Genomic DNA, 21,527 nt, shown 5'->3' with positions numbered 1-21,527 from the left:
TACATCCAGTTCGATGGACCAACGGGCAAATTAAATGTGGAAAATTGCATTGAAATATGTATCACCAGGAATTCTGGTAAATATATAAATTTGTGGACTGTATATTAAAATTAATAAATGATTACATATATACACATTTACATAACAGAAGGAGAATATATCTTAATATCACTCACCAATTTGACTGAAGATTAAGGTGTATCATACTCAGAAAACCTCACTGTCTATCCATGAAAATAACACTGGCCAGAGTTACAAACAAACTTATCTGAGGTTCCTAGAGCTGTCTTGTCCAGTCGCCTGATATCTCAACTTATGCAGGAATGCACATCCAACAATTTCGGCTCCTATTTGAGAGGTGTCAGCCCAATTTTAACCTCTAGAGCACGAAAATTCTTCCGATTATTCACTAGCGTTTGTGTTGTCTCGTTCAAACATGGCAAGTCTCCTCTGCGCAGGCGCTGAATTTCCATTTTTATAACAAATTTTATTAAATACAAGGTATTACACTAATTTACATGAAAAATACACTGTATTTTTTCTGGAAAATACATTATTTTCCACAATTATCTTTTATAGAATGAATTTGTTTTATTTGTATTTGTTGAGATCCAGGATATTTTACTTTATTTAAATAAGTAACCTCGATATTTGAGATCATTCTCGTTTTCGAGTCCCTTCAAGATGAATGCCTGTTTGCTGGTGAAGGGCTCTTCATCCAAGGAATTACAGTTCCATCCCATTCCTGGGATTAAAACTGACTACCCCCTCCCCCCTCCCCCCTCCCCCAGACACTGCCTGACCTTCACTGGAGCATAAAAAAAATCACTCACACGTGGGAAAAAACACGTTACGCCCCGAGGGAGAATATAAAGCAGCGTTGTGACCAACACTCCGCAGCACACTGGTGCCTCCTGGTGGTCTCTACTACACTGCAGGTATTTCTCCCACTGTATACTTGTGTACTCCACTGCGCGAATGATTATTACAGTACCGGTACTACTTCTGTTATCCACTAGTGAACTTGACGTGTACTTAGGTGCACTAGTAGTAGAGAATGAGTAATTCCTTTATTGTACATTGTTATAATGAGTCGCACGATTACTCAATAGTACAGTAAAAGTACTATCTACACACATTCAAAGAGTGTACTCAGTTGTGCAAGTGATCGATGGTACAAGGCACACCAACTTGTACTCAGCTACCCGAGTGAGACACAGACAGCATCAACTCAACTTACGAGACTCATTGCATGTTTTTTTTGCTTCATTGTTTTTTACTGAGATAAGTGCATCTCGTAATTAGAGGACAGAGAATCGAGCTTCTACCATTGCTCGCGACAAATAACCCACATTACTTTAGTGCTTCATAAAAAATAACAAACCTATTCTTTCTCTCTCGCATGACACTATTTCTCTTATCTTTCCGTTTAGCATTCTCATTAACCAACAGCAATAATATAAACAGTGGGAATAAAGTTAATGATAGTTATCTGGAGGGTACCTTACCTGGAGTTGCATCTGGGGGTCATCGCCCCCGCAGCCCGGTCCAAGACTAGGCTTTCTGGTTGCTGGCCTAATAGGTCAAGATGTTAGTGTCTGCGGCTCACAACCCATCATGCACCATAACCCGGGTGATTAGAAATGGATTTGATGAATTTGTTGAGTTCTCTCTTGAAGACAGCTAAGAGTCTGTTGGTAATCCTTCTTATGTAAGAAGGGAGAGTGTTGGAATGTCGTGGTCCCTTCTTACTTAGTGAATTGTTTCTCAGTGTATTCATCGCTCCCCTGCTCTTCATCGGAGGTATCTTGCATCGCCTACCAAACCTCTTGTGTTCATATGTACTATAGTTATTTCGGCGTGCAGGTTTCGGACCGATACCTCCAGAATCTTCCAGGTGTAGATTATCATTTAACTTTCTCTTCTGCATTTTAAGGAGCAAAGTTCGAGGGACTTCAGTTGCTCTCAGTGATTTAGGTGCTTGACTGAGTTTCACGAGCTGTGAAGGTTCTCTGTACATTTTCTAGTTCTGCGATTTTGCCTGCCTTGAAGGAGGCCGTTAGGTATACAACAATATTCCAGCCTAGAGAGACTGAGTGAATTGAAGTGTCATCGCTGGCTTGGTAACTCTTGTTTTGAAAGTTCTAGTATCATTTTTCCTTGCAGTTGCAATGCCAACATTGTTGTGATGCTAGACGTGAGCTCTGACATTATTACTCACAGGTGTCTCGAATTTGACTTTCACTCTAATGAGAGGTTAGAGTTTGTCTTTAACACGGATCCTGTTCTTATTTCCTCAATCTTTCCGTGACGCAGTAACTGAAATTTGTTCTCACTGAATAACGTAGTGGTGTCAGCAGCCCACCGGAAAACGGTTTACATTAGCGTATCAGCTTGGACGCTCACTGTGTCTTCAGTGGATGCCACTCTTACAGATTCTAGTATCGTCTGCAAAGATTGATACAGTGTTATGGTTTATATCCATGTCTACGCCAGAATTAAGAATGAGAAAGAGAAGTGGGGTGAGTATTATGGTTTGTGGAATAGAACTCTTCACTGTAGGCACCTCTGATTTCATTGCATTTACTATTATTTTCTGGGTTCTCTTGGTTATGAAGTTAAATATCCATCTGCTCACTTTTCATATTATTCCTTTTGTATGCAATTGCCCCATGGTCGTACTTACCAGAGGCTTTTGCAAAGTGTGTGTATACTACATCTGAATTTAGCTTGTCTTCCAGTGTATCCAAGACCACGTCGTAATAGTTCAGTAACTCCAAGAGGCAGGAACAGTCTGTTTTGAACCTATGCTGACATGGGCAGTGCAACTGCTGGGGTTCCATGTGACTGAAGCTCTTGTTTCTTGAAGCCTTTTCAAAAATTTTAATTTTGTGGAACATCAGCGCTATAAGTATAGTCTTTAGCAATTGCTTTACTGCCACCTTTTGGAGTGGAGCTGTATCAGTGGTTTTTAAGATTGTGGGATGACCTCAGTGTTCTGTTCCTCCTCCATAGAATATTTAAGATACATGTTAATGTCTTTTTGCAATTCTTGATGAATATGCGTAGACTTTTATTAGACCGGGCCTGGGCCAGAATGTATGGCTTCTTCGAAGTCAAATGAGGGTTAGGGTTTTATCAGAGATTAGGGAGATGACTGCACCATTGTGTGTTTCATAAAGAATTTATCTGGGTCGTCAGTCTTTAGGCTGATTAATGGTTCACTGAACACTAAATCATACTGGGATTTAAGTATTTCATTCATTTCTTTATTGCCATCAGAGTATGTTTCATCTCCTTAAATCAAAATCCTGATACATACGAGAATAGGTGTTTTGGATTTCTTTCAGTTTCGTTTATGACTTTTTGATCCCTTTGTTTCTCCTGGCCTCTGTATGATTCATTTAATTTAACCTCAATGTTTTCCAATTCTGTAGCATTTGAAAAGCTCTGTTATTTATCGTCTTCGCCTACAGAGGACACAGCTCTCCCTTTCCAATGTGCACCTTCTGGAACATATTTCCAGTGACACTAAGCTCTTTCTCTTAAAATACTGGTTCAGGTCGTCATTTACCATATTGTCTTCTCAGCATATGATAGTAAGCTTAGGATTTATTAGCTCCCAGTTGGTGTTCTTGTTAAAGTTAAATTTGAGCATACCCTCATGATTGTGTATGTTTTGCTGATCATGATCAGCGAGTGTGCATGTTTGAACTTCTGTTAGATTGCGATTTATGTTTACTGTCTTTGACACTATTATGTACTGTAACAGGTTTTCATTATTTGTGAATATAAGGTATAGAATATTTTCTAGTATGGTCTGTTCTGCTATTTGCTGTCACAAGGTGAATTTGTTACAGAATTTTAGTAGCTCAGTTAAGATAGACTGTTTATCAGAACTCCTGGGATATTCTTTATTAATACAGTCTTCGCTACATTCTTCCATTTTATGTGTTTTAAAAATGAAGTCACCAGATAATTGGTTATTTTAGGCTGGGTTTGAGAGGTTCTCCAGACAGTACTTGACTTTCACTGGCTGGTCTTTGAACTTCTGGAAAGTTTTATCTTGTGGATGATGCAAGTACAACAACTAGATTTCGATGTTCAATTTTAACCACCAAAACTTGTGGTGTTAAGTATCTCAGTACCTATGAGCATATCTTTAACATACAGACAAATCTCCCTTCGATGTCTGTTTTTCCGGTCGCATTTAATTAGATAGTACCTAGGAATCCATAATTTAATTGTCAAAGTAGCCTTCAATTAACGTGGGTCTCTGTAACTTAAGCAAACATTGCATTAGAATAAGCTAAGAGACACTAATTAATGTTAATTTGTTGTTACTCGGTTAAAGACCTTGTATGTTTGCAAAGACAAATTATATTATGTTGCTTGTTATTTTTCTGGGAGGCTATTTTGTTAGTTTTAATATGTGATTCTAAGGACCCTGTCAGTCCAGGATGGTTCCTAAGTGGTGATGTATTATTACCATCTCTTGTCATTCTTTTCCATTTCCTGGCACTAAAAAGTCTCGGCTATCTGTATGGTTGAAGTTTTCACGTTGCATGTATGCTCATGTTGTTTTGTTTTCATCACAAGGAATTTCAGGCAGTTTGCATCATAACATTATCTCTCGTGTACTGAGCAACTGCATGTTGTGGAGTGACAATATGTACAGGTACTAGCATGATATACTCCTTTAATCTGGAGAAGGCGGCATTTTTCTTGGAAGATCGTACTGATACATTCCATTTCTATTTCCACTATACCTGCGAGTTCTTCATGTATAGAGCAGAAACACTTGGATTTCTGATAACCGCTTTTTATTGTATCCAGGTTGGGTATTGATTTGTATCCAGTGATTACACTAAACTCATGTGTTAGTGAATCTGTAATTTAGGCTTTAGTAGAACAATATTAGGGCTAAAAGTTGTGTGTGTGGGGAGGGGGGGGGTTGCTGGTCTGGGTACATGTATCTTTTCCTTTGGGTCTGCATTCATATCAGAGTTTCCTTATGAAAAAGATTATTTTGAAAACAGTTATCAACAGTTTCTCTCTGACATTCCTGCTCCGTGAAAGTCACCCTCTGGATTATTTTACTCCCGTTTCCTATATCAGCTTTTCTCTCCCATTCCTTATAAATCCCACGTTGACTATCCAATAGAGATTTCGTTCTCCAGATTTTCTCTAGTCAGGACCTTCCTCAGTATTTTTCTGAAACCTCTCCATAATTCTAAGTCGTTGTTGAAATCCAGCGTTGGAGGATGTGCTGGTGGTGGTAACGTCATGAACAATAAACCAGCTGCTACATTCGCTCACTTTCCTATTAAATGGTTCCCTTTGTATTTAAACGCTTCACTAATTTCCTAACCTTTTAGCTAAGAAATTTTTCCCTCTTACATTTACTGACAACACCATATCACAGAGATGTTCTTATCTGAGCGTAATCTTCATTTCCAGTTTTCACTCAGTGTTCCTCTTGGCAGCTTCCCTCCCACACATCCAGTGTTTACACTACACCAACAAACAGATAAACAAGACTCCTCATTTCACTGACATCACAAACTTACTATGTTTCCTTTTACTTTTAATATGTAATTTCTTTGAGCATTATTTACTGAGAGGAGCTCCTTGACTCCCCTTGCTTCATTAAAAACTTTCTACTTTTGCACAAATAACTGTACACGAGACTGAAAGTTATGACAATGCCATAAGTTACAGTCTCCTATTTGCAAGTTGTATTGATACAGTCACGGTACTGTGATAGGGATAGGATAGGATAGGATTTCGTTCGGATTTTTAACCCCGGAGGGTTAGCCACCCAGGATAACCCAAGAAAGTCAGTGCGTCATCGAGGACTGTCTAACTTATTTCCATTGGGGTCCTTAATCTTGTCCCCCAGGATGCGACCCACACCAGTCGACTAACACCCAGGTACCTATTTGCTGCTAGGTGAACAGGACAACAGGTGTAAGGAAACGTGTCGGAATGTTTCCACCCGCCGGGAATCGAACCCGGGCCCTCCGTGTGTGAAGCGGGAGCTTTAGCCACCAGACCACCGGGCCACCGTGCCTTTTTATTCTTTTCTAATTTTGCCTAGTAATACTAATAGTAACTAATACTGATGCACTGTGCACTATTTTCTATAGTACTGTTCCACTAATCACAACTTTTTGTACATGTGCTATCAGAGAAAAATTCTGAATATGTTTAGGGAAAAACTGGCGGCAATTCGTAGGCCACCAGCCGTTCAAACACCTTTTTTTTATAATTTTTTTCGCGATAGGTACTGATATTCACGAAGATTTGCAATAAGGTTGTTTTGGAGCACTTTATGAAGACACCAGCGTGTTTCCCTCACTTCAATTCATTAATGTTCTACCATATAACACTTGTGGGAAATTGCATTTACCTGAATGTAACTAATTATGTACATAACAGTAAATGACAACAAAGATAATTATTATTTATCAATGTTACATAGACAAGTAGGAATTTGGGACACCTAGGTCGCAAAAAATGTCCCCCTTCGATACCTACCACTGTCATAACCACAAGTTGCTCTGGACCTATTAATTAAACGAAATATACATACACCAGGAATACTGGTAAATATATAAATTTGTTGACTGTATATTAAAAATAATAAATGGTTATATATATACACAATTACATAACAGAAGGAAAATATATATTAATATCACTCACCAATTTGACTGGAGATTAATGTGTATCATACTCAGAAAACCTCACTCTAACTAAATCTATGAAAATAATGCTGGTCAGAATTACACACAAATCTAGAGAGCTTATCTGAGGTTCCTGGAGCTGTCTTGTCCAGTCGTCTGATATCTCAAGTTATGCAGGAATGCACATCCACCAATTTCGCCTCCTATTTGAGAGGTGTCAACACAATTTTAACCTCTAGAGCACGAAAAATTCTTCCCATTACACCAACGTTTGTACAAATTCAAAACCAAGATGGCGAGTCTCGTCTGCGCAGACGCAGGCTTTCCGTTTTCTATGACATAAATATTATTAAATGCAGTATGGCCATCTATTTACATATAAATACTGAATTTCTGGACAATATATATAGTATTTTCCACACTGCGGCCGGCCGGAGTTCGTTGCTAAACGACTCTAATTGTTCGTTTGACAATCGTGGAGGACCTGGGTACATATAGGATCTGGCATCCACACGGCGACATATTACACAAGATTTAATCACGCTTTTTACACTTTGCCATCCTTGTGGAATCCAGAAAGTTTCCCTTATACAATTTAAGGTATCTTGTACCCCACCATGCATTACATTTTTATGGGCATTTAGAACAATTAAATTTGTTAGATGATGAATTTTGGGCAGTAAGATAGGGTGTTTAGCATAATCACCCAATTCAGCATTTTGTAACCTACCTCTGCACCTAATTACATTGTTCTCTAAATACAGCCCCAGTTTCTCTATTATGGAACCTTTCACAATTTTTCTTTCCATCATCAATTTAATCTCATTTCCATAGATTTCCTCCTGTACCCTCTTTATCCAATATTCAAGAGGATGTGAAAACTTAAATGAAATATTCATCTTGTTTAGAAATTTAAACACCAATTTAGTTACATTGATTGGTTTGGGTAAAGAAGAATACCAATTTATATCAATGGCTAATGAAGGACAAACTATTGGAGCGGTGGTCTCAGTAATTTCAACAGGAGCAATATACACCTTTTGTACAGGCCAATTAGCTTTATTTACCAACCAGCTCGGTCTTTTAAACCATGATACAACATTTACAAATTTAGCATAAGGTAAACCTGGAGACAAGAAATCAGCTGGATTCTCCTCACCAGGTATGTGATTAAATGTTAACATATGCTGACCCAAACTATTATACTTCTCTTGTATCTGATTAATTTCAGCGACTCTGTTTTGTACGTACCCAATTTTACTGTTTCCATTACGAATCCATTGTAAGGATACCTCATTATCAGACCAAATTACAGTGTCTCTAATATTTGACTCCTGCAACTTATTTCTTATATAATTAGCTAATTTGACACCTACATAGATGGCTGTTAATTCCAACTGAGGCAAGGTGCATGATTTAATTGGAGACACTTTAGCCTTAGACATAACAAGAGGAATAACACTATTACACTGAAGGTAAGCAACTGCTCCATATGCCAACTTTGAAGCATCACAAAAAATGTGGAGTACATTTTTCCCATTTGGATTGGCCACCTGGCGTGGGAACTCCAACATTGGAATTTTCTCATAATCACCAATTAATTCATCCCACCTGTTAATGAATTCCTCAGGTAGAATATCATCCCAAGCACATTTAAGTTTCCATGCTTCCTGAATTAATAATTTCCCTCTTATAGTAAGGGGTGACACTAAACCTAGTGGATTAAAACATTTGGAAACTTCAGCAAGCAAGACTCTCTTAGTTAATTTATTGGGCATATTGTAATTATTAGGTTTTAACATTAACAAATCTCTCTCAGTATCCCAAGTTAATCCCAATACATTACTACATTTTGGCATTTCATCTCCAGGGAAATCTTTACTTATTTTGTCCTTTAATTTGGACGAATTACTATTCCATTCCCTTAGAGGCATATTTGCACTTTGCATTATTTCATTAGCCTCTCCATAAGTCATTAACAGTTCCTCTTCGGTTGACGTCACACCCACGAAATTGTCCACATAAAATTGTTTGCTCATTACTTTACTCAATGGACTTCCCGTACGTTTAAGGTGTGCATTTATCGTAGCTTGAAGTAGGAACGGACTGGATGTAGCACCAAATAATACACTCCTAAAGCAAAAGGTTTTCAGAGGGCAAAGTGGGTCAATAGGATTTTCAGGCCATAAGAAGCGGGTACACTCCCGGTCAGCCTCTTGTAAACCCACTCTTAGGAAAGCTTTACTTATGTCAGCAGTAAAGGCATAATGCTTCACTCTGAAATTTAATAAGATATCTCCTAATTTTTCCGTCAACGATGGACCTGTCATCAAACAGTCATTTCAACTAGGTACATTTTTGTTACTCCTGGCACTACAATTAAACACAATTCTCAGAGGAGTGGTCTTAGAATCCTTCTTCACTCCCTGATGTGGCAAATAGTGACCATAAATTTTGGCTTGCTCAGGAGGTACCTCTTCTATAAATTTATTAATTAACTGCTCAGCAAGTATATCATTATAGGCAGTTAACAATTCTGGTGTCTTACTCAGTTGGCGGAGCTGAGCCTTTAACTGTCCATATGCCATTCTGTATTTAGTTGGCAATTCTGGATGGTTCAGTCTCCACGGAAGTCGTACCCAGTATTGTCCAGATTCAAATTTTACATCTCTCAGGTATTGCTCCTGAGTAAAAGAATCGTCTGGACTTTCTTCATTTACATTTATTCCAATGCTGTCTAATTCCCACAATTTATGCACTGGCTCAACACCATCCTCTATGGAAGAATTATACTGGGGTACGATTTCATGAGTAAGACACACAGTTATGGTATTTGTAGTTTCCTCTAGTCATGAATTATTATTACGAGGAATCCTACCATACATTACATGGCCTCCTGCAGTCTTCAAAAGGGTGACACCACATTTCTTTCCCATACCCTTTACAAAGGAGGCATAATAGTCACTACCTATCAAAATATTTATTGGGCCTACAGAATCATCACTTACACCAGAAGGTGATAAATTTACATTATGTGAAAGTCTTTCTGTAGCTTTACTAAGCCCTACTGTAGTTATTTTCCCTGGAAGTCTATCTACAATTACTGCATTAACACGTTTTTTCTCATTGCTCAACCTGACAGTTACATAAACAGTGTCATACAATTGAGACCTTTTATCCGAGAGAAAACCAGATAATTTTAAAGTTGTGGGATCTCCTATCTGTACTTTCATACCATCAAGACATTTACGTTTTATGAAAGTACGCTGGGATCCCTGGTCTAATAATGCAGTTACATTTTTTGATTTATGCCTTTTATCATCAATTTTTACCTGTAACACAGGTACGGCTACTTCAGCAAAACCAGCATTATTAACATTAGCAGCAATTTTTACATTAGCTACTGTTGTGTCAGGATTGTCAACATTATCATTATTATCAACATTGTCATATAGACCTTTACACATGACTATATGGTGTCTTCCTTTGTGGCATTGATAACAGAAGTTTAATTTGGCATAACAATCCTTTACATTGTGATTACCTAAACACCTGATACGTCTGTCAAGTTCCTCCAATCTTTCAACTTTATCATTCCATGAATTGTATGCATTGCAATTCTTAGAAAAATGAGTACCCTTGCAGAAGAGACAATCTCTCCTTTCTTTGACTGGTTTCTTATTAACTGGGCTACTCTTAGGAGGGTACTTATTCTTCTTACCTTGTGGAGAATCATTATTTCTGATTCCTGCTACTTGATATGCACCTATGCAATTCTTTTTAGGAAACGAATTTTGATTATTAACACTGGGATAATTTTTCCCTTTGTGAAACTTGACAGATACCTCAGAGTTATTATGTGTTGCATCTTTAAAATGAGTTAGTTGGCTGGTCTGCAACTGCACAATTAATTCTTGTAGACCTAGTCTTATTTCCTCCAGACCAAAATAACCCTTGTGATATTTGTTTGAGAGTCATTCAAGTGTTTCACAGCTTAATTTATTCTGTACCATGGCACTCAATAACCAGTCTGAATCCTTCAGATTATATTTATTACTTAAAGTTTTGAGAGTGCTCTCCAGTTTAACTCTCAACTGCTGTAAACCTTTGTAAGTGTGATCTGGAGATTTTAAATTAACAATGATATTCACTAGATCCAACCTACTTTGTTCTATATTACCATAAGTGACTTTCAACAAGTCAACTGCTTCCTTGTAAGAGTCATTTACATTGGGAAAGGCTTGTATGAGTATGTGAGCATCTCCTCTTACCTTCCTTTGAGGTAAAATAATTTAGTTACACAGGCTAGGTCACTCCTGTCATGCACAGCTGCTTTAAAAATTTACCAAAATTCTTCCCAATTTTCTTCAGAATTAAACACAGGCAAACACAATTCTGGGAGTTTTGGCAAAGACATATTATTTGTTGGAGCAGACTGACCAACTGACTGACCAAGGCATGACTTTTACAAGAAAGAATCTTTTCCTCTAATTCATAATACTGATCTACTTCAGTCTCATCTACACAGTTCACGAACAAATCTCCTTCATATTTGTTGTAATATAATATGTATGAATCATATATATTACCTAAAGCATCTAAATACAATTTTAAATCATCAGTATTCACAGTTTCTTGATTCATTAATTCCAAGCACTTATTATATGCCTTGGTTACATGAACTTTCCTAGCCTGTAGTGATGCTTTCTTTACTCCATATTCCATATGTTTTTCTTCTGCGTTAATTTCCTCATTTTCAGCCATGATGCAATGTATTAAATTCAACTTAATAACACTGATTATGTACTAAATTATGCACTTTATAAAGGTAAATAGTACAACTTACCTTTAAATAAATTCTAGCTACTTGAGCTTAGCAATTACATGTAAAAAAATGTAATATAAATTTTAAATACACATTAATAATGTTAGCTACACTTGAGCTTAGCAATTACACATGTAAGAAATTTATATATAAATTTTAAATGTTCATTAATACAAACCTTTAGCCAGCGTTGGCTTATCAAAATTATTATACAAATTAATATAAATCCTTGCCAGAATTTGGCATAGCAAAATTAATATTATACACATTAATATAATTAGTTACACTTGGCTTATCAATTACACATACATTGATATAAATCTTTGCCAGAATTGTCTTATCAAATGAATATTATACAAATAGATTAATATAAATCCTAGCCACTTTGGCTTTGGAAAATTAATATACACATTAATATAATTAGCTACACTTGGCTTATCTTATCAAAATTAATATTGTAATAATTATAATCCACTACACATTAAGTAAATTTGTGAATTTAACATCCACCTCCTTCTGTCATTTCACATATAATTATTAAGTAATTAACTAATTAATGACTTCACTAATTACATCCGGTTCAAGAAGGACCAACGGGCTAATTAAATGTGGAAAATTGCATTTATCTGAATGTAACTAATTATGCACATAACAGTAAATGATAACAAAGACAATTATTATTTATCAATGTTACATAGACAAGTAGGAATTTGGGACATCTAGGTCGCAAAAAATGTCCCCCTTCGATACCTACCACTGTCATAACCACAAGTTGCTCTGGACCTATTAATTAAATGAAATATACATACACCAGGAATACTGGTAAATATATAAATTTTTGGACTGTATATTAAAAATAATAAATGGTTATATATATACACAATTACATAACAGAAGGAAAACATATCTTAATATCACTCACCAATTTGGCTGGAGATTAATGTGTATCATACTCAGAAAACCTCACTCTAACTAAATCTATGAAAATAATGCTGGCCAGAATTTCACACAGATCTAGAGAGCTTATCTGAGGTTCCTGGAGCAGTCTTGTCCAGTCGTCTGATATCTCAAGTTATGCAGGAATGCACATCCACCAATTTTGCCTCCTATTTGAGAGGTGTCAACACAATTTTAACCTCTAGAGCACGAAAAATTCTTCCCATTACACCAACGTTTGTACAAATTCAAAACCAAGATGGCGAGTCTCGTCTGCGCAGACGCAGGCTTTCCGTTTTCTGTGACATAAATATTATTAAATACAGTATGGCCATCTATTTACATATAAATACTGAATTTCTGGAAAGTATGTACAGTATTTTCCACAACACTATTTGCCCGGAGCTCCGGTCCAACGCTTACACCGTCTAACATGAGGTAACAAATATAGTTGCATAGTAGTAGTAATGGAAGTAGATGCTCAAGGGCCATTTCTTGTAACATTTGTTTTCTCTTCATATTCATAAACTATTTTAAAATTAGTAGCCTAAGATTCAGACTCTGCACCACACTCAGGTCACACTAATTATTTCGGGCTACACAGTCGATTAAACAACTGACCTTGAACATCATGTGATCCCAGGTGTTTCTTTTCTTAATTCCACTATCATAATTGCTGCCACCACCCGCATTATCTTTGATCTGGAGTTTACCTGGAGAGAGTTCCGGGGGTCAACGCCCCCGCGACCCGGTCTGTGACCAGGCCTTCTGGTGGATCAGAGCCTGATCAACCAGGCTGTTGCTGCTGGCTGCACGCAAACCAACGTACGAGCCACAGCCCGGCTGATCCGGAACTGACTTTAGGTGCTTGTCCAGTGCCAGCTTGAAGACTGCCAGGGGTCTGTTGGTAATCCCCCTTATGTGTGCTGGGAGGCAGTTGAACAGTCTCGGGCCCCTGACACTTATTGTATGGTCTCTTAACGTGCTAGTGACACCCCTGCTTTTCATTGGGGGGATGGTGCATCGTCTGCCAAGTCTTTTGCTTTCGTAGTGAGTGATTTTCGTGTGCAAGTTCGGTACTAGTCCCTCTAGGATTTTCCAGGTGTATATAATCATGTATCTCTCCCTCCTGCGTTCCAGGGAATACAGGTTTAGGAACCTCAAGCGCTCCCAATAATTGAGGTGTTTTATCTCCGTTATGCACGCCGTGAAAGTTCTCTGTACATTTTCTAGGTCGGCAATTTCACCTGCCTTGAAAGGTGCTGTTAGTGTGCAGCAATATTCCAGCCTAGATAGAACAAGTGACCTGAAGAGTGTCATCATGGGCTTGGCCTCCCTAGTTTTGAAGGTTCTCATTATCCATCCTGTCATTTTTCTAGCAGATGCGATTGATACAATGTTATGGTCCTTGAAGGTGAGATCCTCCGACATGATCACTCCCAGGTCTTTGACGTTTGTGTTTCGCTCTATTTTGTGGCCAGAATTTGTTTTGTACTCTGATGAAGATTTAATTTCCTCATGTTTACCATATCTGAGTAATTGAAATTTCTCATCGTTGAACTTCATATTGTTTTCTGCAGCCCACTGAAAGATTTGGTTGATGTCCGCCTGGAGCTTTGCAGTGTCTGCAATGGAAGACACTGTCATGCAGATTCGGGTGTCATCTGCAAAGGAAGACACGGTGCTGTGGCTGACATCCTTGTCTATGTCGGATATGAGGATGAGGAACAAGATGGGAGCGAGTACTGTGCCTTGTGGAACAGAGCTTTTCACCGTAGCTGCCTCGGACTTTACTCTGTTGACGACTACTCTCTGTGTTCTGTTAGTGAGGAAATTATAGATCCATCGACCGACTTTTCCTGTTATTCCTTTAGCACGCATTTTGTGCGCTATTACGCCATGGTCACACTTGTCGAAGGCTTTTGCAAAGTCTGTATATATTACATCTGCATTCTTTTTGTCTTCTAGTGCATTTAGGACCTTGTCGTAGTGATCCAATAGTTGAGACAGACAGGAGCGACCTGTTCTAAACCCATGTTGCCCTGGGTTGTGTAACTGATGGGTTTCTAGATGGGTGGTGATCTTGCTTCTTAGGACCCTTTCAAAGATTTTTATGATATGGGATGTTAGTGCTATTGGTCTGTAGTTCTTTGCTGTTGCTTTACTGCCCCCTTTGTGGAGTGGGGCTATGTCTGTTGTTTTTAGTAACTGTGGGACGACCCCCGTGTCCATGCTCCCTCTCCATAGGATGGAAAAGGCTCGTGATAGGGGCTTCTTGCAGTTCTTGATGAACACAGAGTTCCATGAGTCTGGCCCTGGGGCAGAGTGCATGGGCATGTCATTTATCGCCTGTTCGAAGTCATTTGGCGTCAGGATAACATCGGATAGGCTTGTGTTAATCAAATTTTGTGGCTCTCTCATAAAAAATTCATTTTGATCTTCGACTCTCAGTCTGGTTAGCGGCTTGCTAAAAACTGAGTCATATTGGGACTTGAGTAGCTCACTCATTTCCTTGCTGTCATCTGTGTAGGACCCATCTTGTTTAAGTAGAGGCCCAATACTGGACGTTGTTCTCGATTTTGATTTGGCATAGGAGAAGAAATACTTTGGGTTTCTTTCGATTTCATTTATGGCTTTTAGTTCTTCCCGCTATTCCTGACTCCTAAAGGATTCTTTTAGCTTAAGTTCGATGCTTGCTATTTCTCTGACCAGTGTCTCCCTACGCATTTCAGATATATTGACCTCTTTTAGCCGCTCTGTTATTCTTTTCCGTCGCCTGTAAAGGGAGCGCCTGTCTCTTTCTGTTTTACATCTACTCCTCCTTTTTCTTAGAGGAATAAGCCTTGTGCATACATCGAGTGCCACCGAGTTAATCTGTTCTAGGCATAAGTTGGGGTCTGTGTTGCTTAGTATATCTTCCCAGCTTATATCGGTTAGGACTTGGTTTACTTGGTCCCACTTTATGTTTTTGTTATTGAAGTTGAATTTGGTGAATGCTCCCTCGTGACTAATCTCATTATGTCGGTCTGGGGCTCCGCGCATACATGACTGAACCTCAATTATGTTGTGATCTGAGTATATTGTTTTTGATATGGTGACATTTCTTATCAGATCATCATTGTTAGTGAAGATGAGGTCTAGTGTATTCTCCAGTCTAGTAGGCTCTATTATTTGCTGGTTTAAATTGAATTTTGTGCAGAGATTTAAAAGCTTGCGTGAGTGTGAGTTTTCATCAGAGCTGCCTCCTGGTGTCATTACTGCAACAATATTATTTGCTATATTCCTCCATTTTAGGTGCCTTAAGTTGAAATCCCCCAGGAGCAAGATGTTGGGTGCAGGAGCTGGAAGGTTTTCCAGACAGTGGTCAATTTTTAACAGCTGTTCCTGGAATTGCTGGGATGTTGCATCCGGAGGCTTGTAGACTACCACAATGACTAGGTTTTGGTTCTCGACCTTTACTGCTAAAACTTCCACTACATCATTTGAGGCATTTAGCAGTTCTGTGCAAACAAGTGACTCTGCAATGTACAGGCCAACCCCCCCCTTTTGCCTGTTCACTCTGTCACATCTGTATAGGTTGTAACCTGGGATCCATATTTCGTTGTCCAAGTGATCCTTTATGTGGGTCTCAGTGAAAGCCGCGAACATTGCCTTTGCCTCTGCAAGCAGTCCACGGATGAAAGGTATTTTGTTGTTTGTTGCTGGCTTTAGACCCTGTATATTTGCAAAGAAGAATGTTATCGGACTGGTGGTATTGTTGGTACTGGGGGGGGATTTTTTTTCCGGCATTAGTATCTGTATCTGTTGGTTTGGAGTGGAGGCCATCGACTGTGGTTCCACTCCAGGAATGACTGGATTTGGTGTACGATTTCTGCCATTTCCTGCCAGTTTTTTTTCCTTCCTGGCACTAAAAAACCTCTCCCTCTTGAGTGGCTGTGGCTACCCAGGTTTTCCCATGGCCTGGATGTTTTGTATCTTTTTGTCCCCTTTAGATGGTATGCCTGGCAATTTAAGTTATAGCACAGTCTTTCCTGTACTGAAGAGGTACACAGTTCAGGGTGAAAAAGCTTACAGGAAGGGAGTTTGCATTTTCCTGTTGTCATATGGGCATGGCATTTTCTAGGGTGGTCATAGTTGCACGTCCCATCTGTTTTTCCAGATTTCCCATGCCAGCAGATACCGAGTGCATAGTATGTGCACAGGCTTGGTTTCCGTTTGCCTTGGGTTTCTGTGACTGTATTCCCTGTTGGTGCATGTTTCCCTGTCTTACTTCTATCCTCCCTAGCACCAACAATGGAGCTCCCACCAGTTGTTTTTGGTAATATATCCTCACTATTGCTAGTGGAGTCCTCTTGTTTGCTATTTCCTGCGGTATTTCTAGTTTGCAATATTGGTTTTATCTTATCTTTGACTACACTTGTTTCCCTACTATGGCTCCTGTCCCCTATGAGGTCATTTATATGTATTCCTTCCTGCATATAATTCCCGACTACCTGGACAAAATCTCCAGCTTCACCATTACTGTCTCCCAGGACAGCATCTCCAGCTTCCCCATTACTGTCTCCCAGGACAGCATCTCCAGCTTCACCATTACTGTCTCCCAGGACAGCACCTCCAGCTTCACCATTACTGTCTCCCAGGACAGCACCTCCAGCTTCACCATTACTGTCTCCCAGGACAGCACTATCAGCCCCCCATTTACTGACTACCAGGACATCATCTCCAGCCTTACAGTTTCTGACTACATGGCCAGTATCAAGGGCAGTACCATTCAGCCCAGACTTTTTATGTTCCCATCTGTTGTAGAAAGCTTCCAGGTTTTCTATGAAAGCAGCTTTGATGTTGACCTCTTTTAATACCCTTGTGATTTTAGTCCACAGATTTATCTCATTTGGGCATACCCAAAAACACTTCCCTGTTTTAATACTGCTTGTAGCTAGTTCTTGGATATCTGCACAAGGGGCGTGACACCAATTTCCACAAAAATGACAATTTATGCATGTGGAAGCCCGTTTGTTTGACTGACCACAGACTACACACAGCTTCATAATGATTTGAATGGTTGATTTACTGCAATTCTACTAGCAACCTCTTGAATATTCTATTAATAACCTGCTAGGTAGTGCACAACGAAACCGTTTGAAACCAGTCCAGGGTTCGGACCAGTCAAGGGTTCGAACCAGTCAAGGGTTCGGACCAGTCTATCTGATCTGATCAGTGGGTCACTTATTTAAACCATACTGGTCGGTGATTTGAGCTAACACATGAAGGATCTACTGGAAATTATCTACCCGAGTAATATGTGATTTGATTGATACAAAAGTATAACTTGCGTGTTGAAGAGCCGGTGACTGCTGGCACTCCTACAATGACGAACGGTCGACCTCCACCCTTGTTTATCAATCGCTGTATCTAGCTTTTCTATTTTTTTTTTTCCGTCTCCACCACAATAAATGCTATATTATCACTATAGTTGACTGGTGCAAATTTTGGAGGAAGGACGCTTTTTCTGTAGTAATAATTGCTTCTCGTTGTGTATATTGCGACCGCTGGTAACTACAGGTTATATGAAATTCACAGTATACGTCTGGTATTTCAAGAAAAAAGAAACTAATGAAAGTCACTCCACTCCACTAAGTACCATTATAATACTGGTTAGTTGCTACTACAACACTGTATTCTGCTATTCACTGGTATCACTAGATTATATGCGAGTACACTAGCAGGCCAGGAAGATTATTAAAAACAGCTGACCACTGTGGTAAGATTCTGGCGACTTCTGGCACCTGCCTCTATAGGCTTATCACTTCATTTACAAATTCACCTGTTTTCAAATGACACTTTAGCCTTTATCATCAATATACTAGGGAGCCACTGTAGTATACACTATACACTATGTATACTCAATGTTTTCAGGGAGACTTTCTTTCCTCTGACACAAAGTTCAATTATTATTATTTTTTCACACGGGACACAGGCCTATGATTCCCCTCTGGCAGTAAACTCTGCTAGGTAGTGCACACTAATTCTCCTTTTTTGACTCAGTATATAATGTTTTCCGCCCAAGATTGGTTCCAGGCGCTAGAGGGATGTATCGTATAGGATTGATGACACAAATTAAAGTTCTAGCACTTAAGAGCCACCCTGAAAACACCAAAAAACCCGAGCACAACGAGGCACGCTGACACTGTCACGCTCCAATCAGACGTCTGGCAGGCATTCTTATATAGTTGATACAGAACGTCAACACATTCAAATTCAAATTCAAATTCAAAGTTTATTCTCTATAAGGATTACAATGCTGAGTTTACAGAATTTGGTTATTGTGTGGTTTACATGTAGTAAAATAATGATTACAGAGTGTACCACTAGAACACCTAGCATGGCTAGGCATTTCGGGCAGACTTAGTTTAATTCTTAATTTTAAAATATTACAAATTATGAGGTAAGTTGGTATTATGGCTAAGTGACTAAATACTAGTTTGTGAGTTTAGCAATGTGAATGCTTTTGTTTTGGCACAGTACATAGTTTCAGTATTGGAGTATCACAGGATTCATTATTTTAAGATTGAGATTGATATTTCTGTTTATGGTCAAATGGGTGAGTGAGTGTAAGTGTGAACCACCAGGTGGTATTCGTGCAGTTAGTTGACGGGGTGTATCAGGGAGATAAGATGTTTTCTAATGGTAGTTTTGAAGGTGATGAATGTGTCTGCAGTTCTAGAGTTCTCAGGTAGGGTGTTCCAGATTTTAGGGCCTTTGACATACATTGGATTTTTGTAAAGGTTTAGTCGGACCCGGGGAATGTCGTAGAGATGTTTGTGTCTGGTGTTATGCCTGTGGGTTCTGTCACAACTATCAAGAAAGCGTTTTAGGTCACGGTTGATATTGGAGTTTAAGGTCCTGTAGATGTAGATTGCAAAGTAGTAAATGTGGATGTACTAAACAGGGAGTAAGTTTAGACTTGACTAATACTACTACTTCTAGTAGGTGAGCTAAGACCCATATGGGTAATATTATTGGAGAAGAAGGGAATGGACGCATATTTTTCGTGTTATTATACTGACAAAAACAAATCATTAGTTACACGGACACACACCTCGCTTAAGCAATAACTAAACTTGTTACGAACGTTAGTTTAAGTAAATTTAATATGTTTATTATGCACCCCATGCCCTTCGTGTGGGCGGTAGTCAAAAGATTACAGAGGTACATAATTGGTCCAGGGACAGGACTCCAAAGTTTTGATAGCTGAGCAAGTTACGAATGGAATCGGCCAAATATCAGTTCAGTCAGTTGGCATCTCTGCCTAGGCGCTGAGATCAGTGTGTAATATATTGATTATGCAGTAAGATAACAGTAAACAGGTGATGTCACAATATGCTGAACAACCACTGTGAAAAAATAGTGAAATTAAAAGCGTTTTCGTGATTTCTCACATTATCAAGGAACTGATGTGAGAATTCACGAAATCTCCTGGAATTTCACTATTTTTCACAGTGGTTGTTCTGCATATATTTCTTATCTTTTATTGCAATTTTCATACAACTATTTTTATTAATTATTAAACCAACTCAGTACTATCGTAAATTATTCCATTAATTCTATTAAAAGTCCATTCGTGCTATAATGATGACTATTGTAGCTAAACAATGCCCACAGAATGAGCACTGGATAGCTACCTCTTACAAGACGGGTATGGAATCCACTATAAAGCTATAAAACTCAAATTGCCAAATCACAGTATGAATCTACATAATTAATTTTTTATGCTGGTATCAGTATATCTCCTAATCAAACAGTTTCACGCGAGGAGTGTCGAGGATGAAGCCGTTGGTGTTGGTGAGTGTGGGTGTGTTGGTGTTGGTGATGGTGTCGCCTCCGGATCTCTGTCAGGCTCAGGAGACGGAGGCATTGGTCAGCCTCCTCATCAGTAAGCTAGCTGGGTGAGTCTCAGTGTTTGTAAACTTGGTTGACAACTTTGGTTTGACGCTATTCAAAATATCCTATGTAATATTCTTTTTTACGTGTATGGTGTGTGACGGTGTGGTCGTTTTAGAAAGTTATAAAAATTCTTTGTTTTAGCCTATGGCACAACGATCAGGTGGACTTCATGGGCCACATCTGCCACTACAGTTACCGTCCGACCATCTCCAGGTGGCAGCTGTACTACAAGGGTAAAATGTGGTGTCCTGGGTGGGCTCCATTCTCGGGCAATTGTAAGTATTCCTGTGGAGATGCAAAGTACACTCCCAGGTACTTGGATTAAAGTGTTATAAACATTGATTGATGAAAAGTGAGAAACATCTTGAACATGTAAAAAAGAGGTATGCCTATTCCGAGCTCAATCAGAAACCCTTTTTAGCAGAGGGTTTTAAATAAAGCCCACGTATTCAGATCTACGAGAGAAGAACAAAAATGGAGAAACAGTGCAGTGGATTACCTGACAATGCTAGGCAGGTCATACTCATACAAACACTACCACATGCTAGGCAGGTCATACTCGTACAAACACTACCACTCATTACCCGAGCAACTGTGCAACCTATTTTTAAAGTTACTTGTTTTTTTTGTTTTTCTTCTTAACTGATTTATCAGGTTTAACATAAGCGAATGTAAAAATTAATGCAGCACCGGCAACCATGATAGTAATAGAATAATAGAAAATTCACAGTACGCTGAATTTCAATAATCATTCTAGAGATTTCTATAAAAGAAATAAGGAAATATCAAAATTTTAGGGGAAACTTCTTTAACGTTGATTTTTTTATTTATCAGCTGAAACTCGGAGCAGATCTGGAGCCGTGGAGCACGCCACCAGAGACTTCGTCAGGAAGGCCCTCGAAAGTAATCTAATAACTAAAGAGCAAGCTGCGGCCTGGCTCAACAACTAAGAACATTTCATAGTCTTGATGTCTTCGCAAGATATGACCATCTGATGTTTCAACAAGAAAAAGTCACCTGATGTCTTGACACTGAGATCATCTGAAGTATCGACAAGACATCATTTGTTGGATCTACACGATGCATCTGATGATGATGAAAGAAGACCATGGTTTCTCTTTAAGATGATGATG

General features: G+C 38.9%; 1 protein-coding gene across 2 annotated transcripts; it reads left to right on the top strand.

Moving 5' to 3' along the window:
- Positions 1–836: 836 nt before the first annotated feature.
- On the top strand, positions 837–21,519 carry LOC138851375 (anti-lipopolysaccharide factor-like). 2 transcript variants are annotated; one of them, XM_070080430.1, is made up of 4 exons: positions 837–938; positions 20,233–20,396; positions 20,536–20,669; positions 21,229–21,519. In XM_070080430.1, the coding sequence occupies exons 2-4, from the start codon at positions 20,275–20,277 to the stop codon at positions 21,342–21,344; spliced, it is 372 nt and encodes a 123-aa protein (XP_069936531.1). In that variant the 5' UTR covers positions 837–938; positions 20,233–20,274; the 3' UTR covers positions 21,345–21,519. The 2 variants fall into 2 exon arrangements, with proteins under 2 accessions (XP_069936531.1, XP_069936530.1); XM_070080429.1 differs by having other exon boundaries at positions 863–938; positions 20,253–20,396.
- The last annotated feature ends 8 nt before the right edge of the window (positions 21,520–21,527 follow it).

The sequence above is a fragment of the Cherax quadricarinatus genome, unplaced genomic scaffold, assembly GCF_038502225.1.
Source record: "Cherax quadricarinatus isolate ZL_2023a unplaced genomic scaffold, ASM3850222v1 Contig440, whole genome shotgun sequence".
Classification (NCBI taxonomy): Eukaryota; Metazoa; Arthropoda; class Malacostraca; order Decapoda; family Parastacidae; genus Cherax; species Cherax quadricarinatus.
The sequence above is the reverse complement of the archived record's forward strand: the minus strand, read 5'-3'. Positions and strand labels throughout refer to the sequence as shown.

Bases quoted from the DNA above. Each gene is read 5' to 3' on its own strand.
- LOC138851375 (XM_070080430.1), top strand. From the start codon at position 20,275: ATGAAGCCGTTGGTGTTGGTGAGTGTGGGTGTGTTGGTGTTGGTGATG. The intron at 20,397-20,535 runs GTGAGTCTCAGT...TCTTTGTTTTAG, and splicing joins CTCATCAGTAAGCTAGCTGG to CCTATGGCACAACGATCAGG. The intron at 20,670-21,228 runs GTAAGTATTCCT...TTTATTTATCAG, and splicing joins GGCTCCATTCTCGGGCAATT to CTGAAACTCGGAGCAGATCT.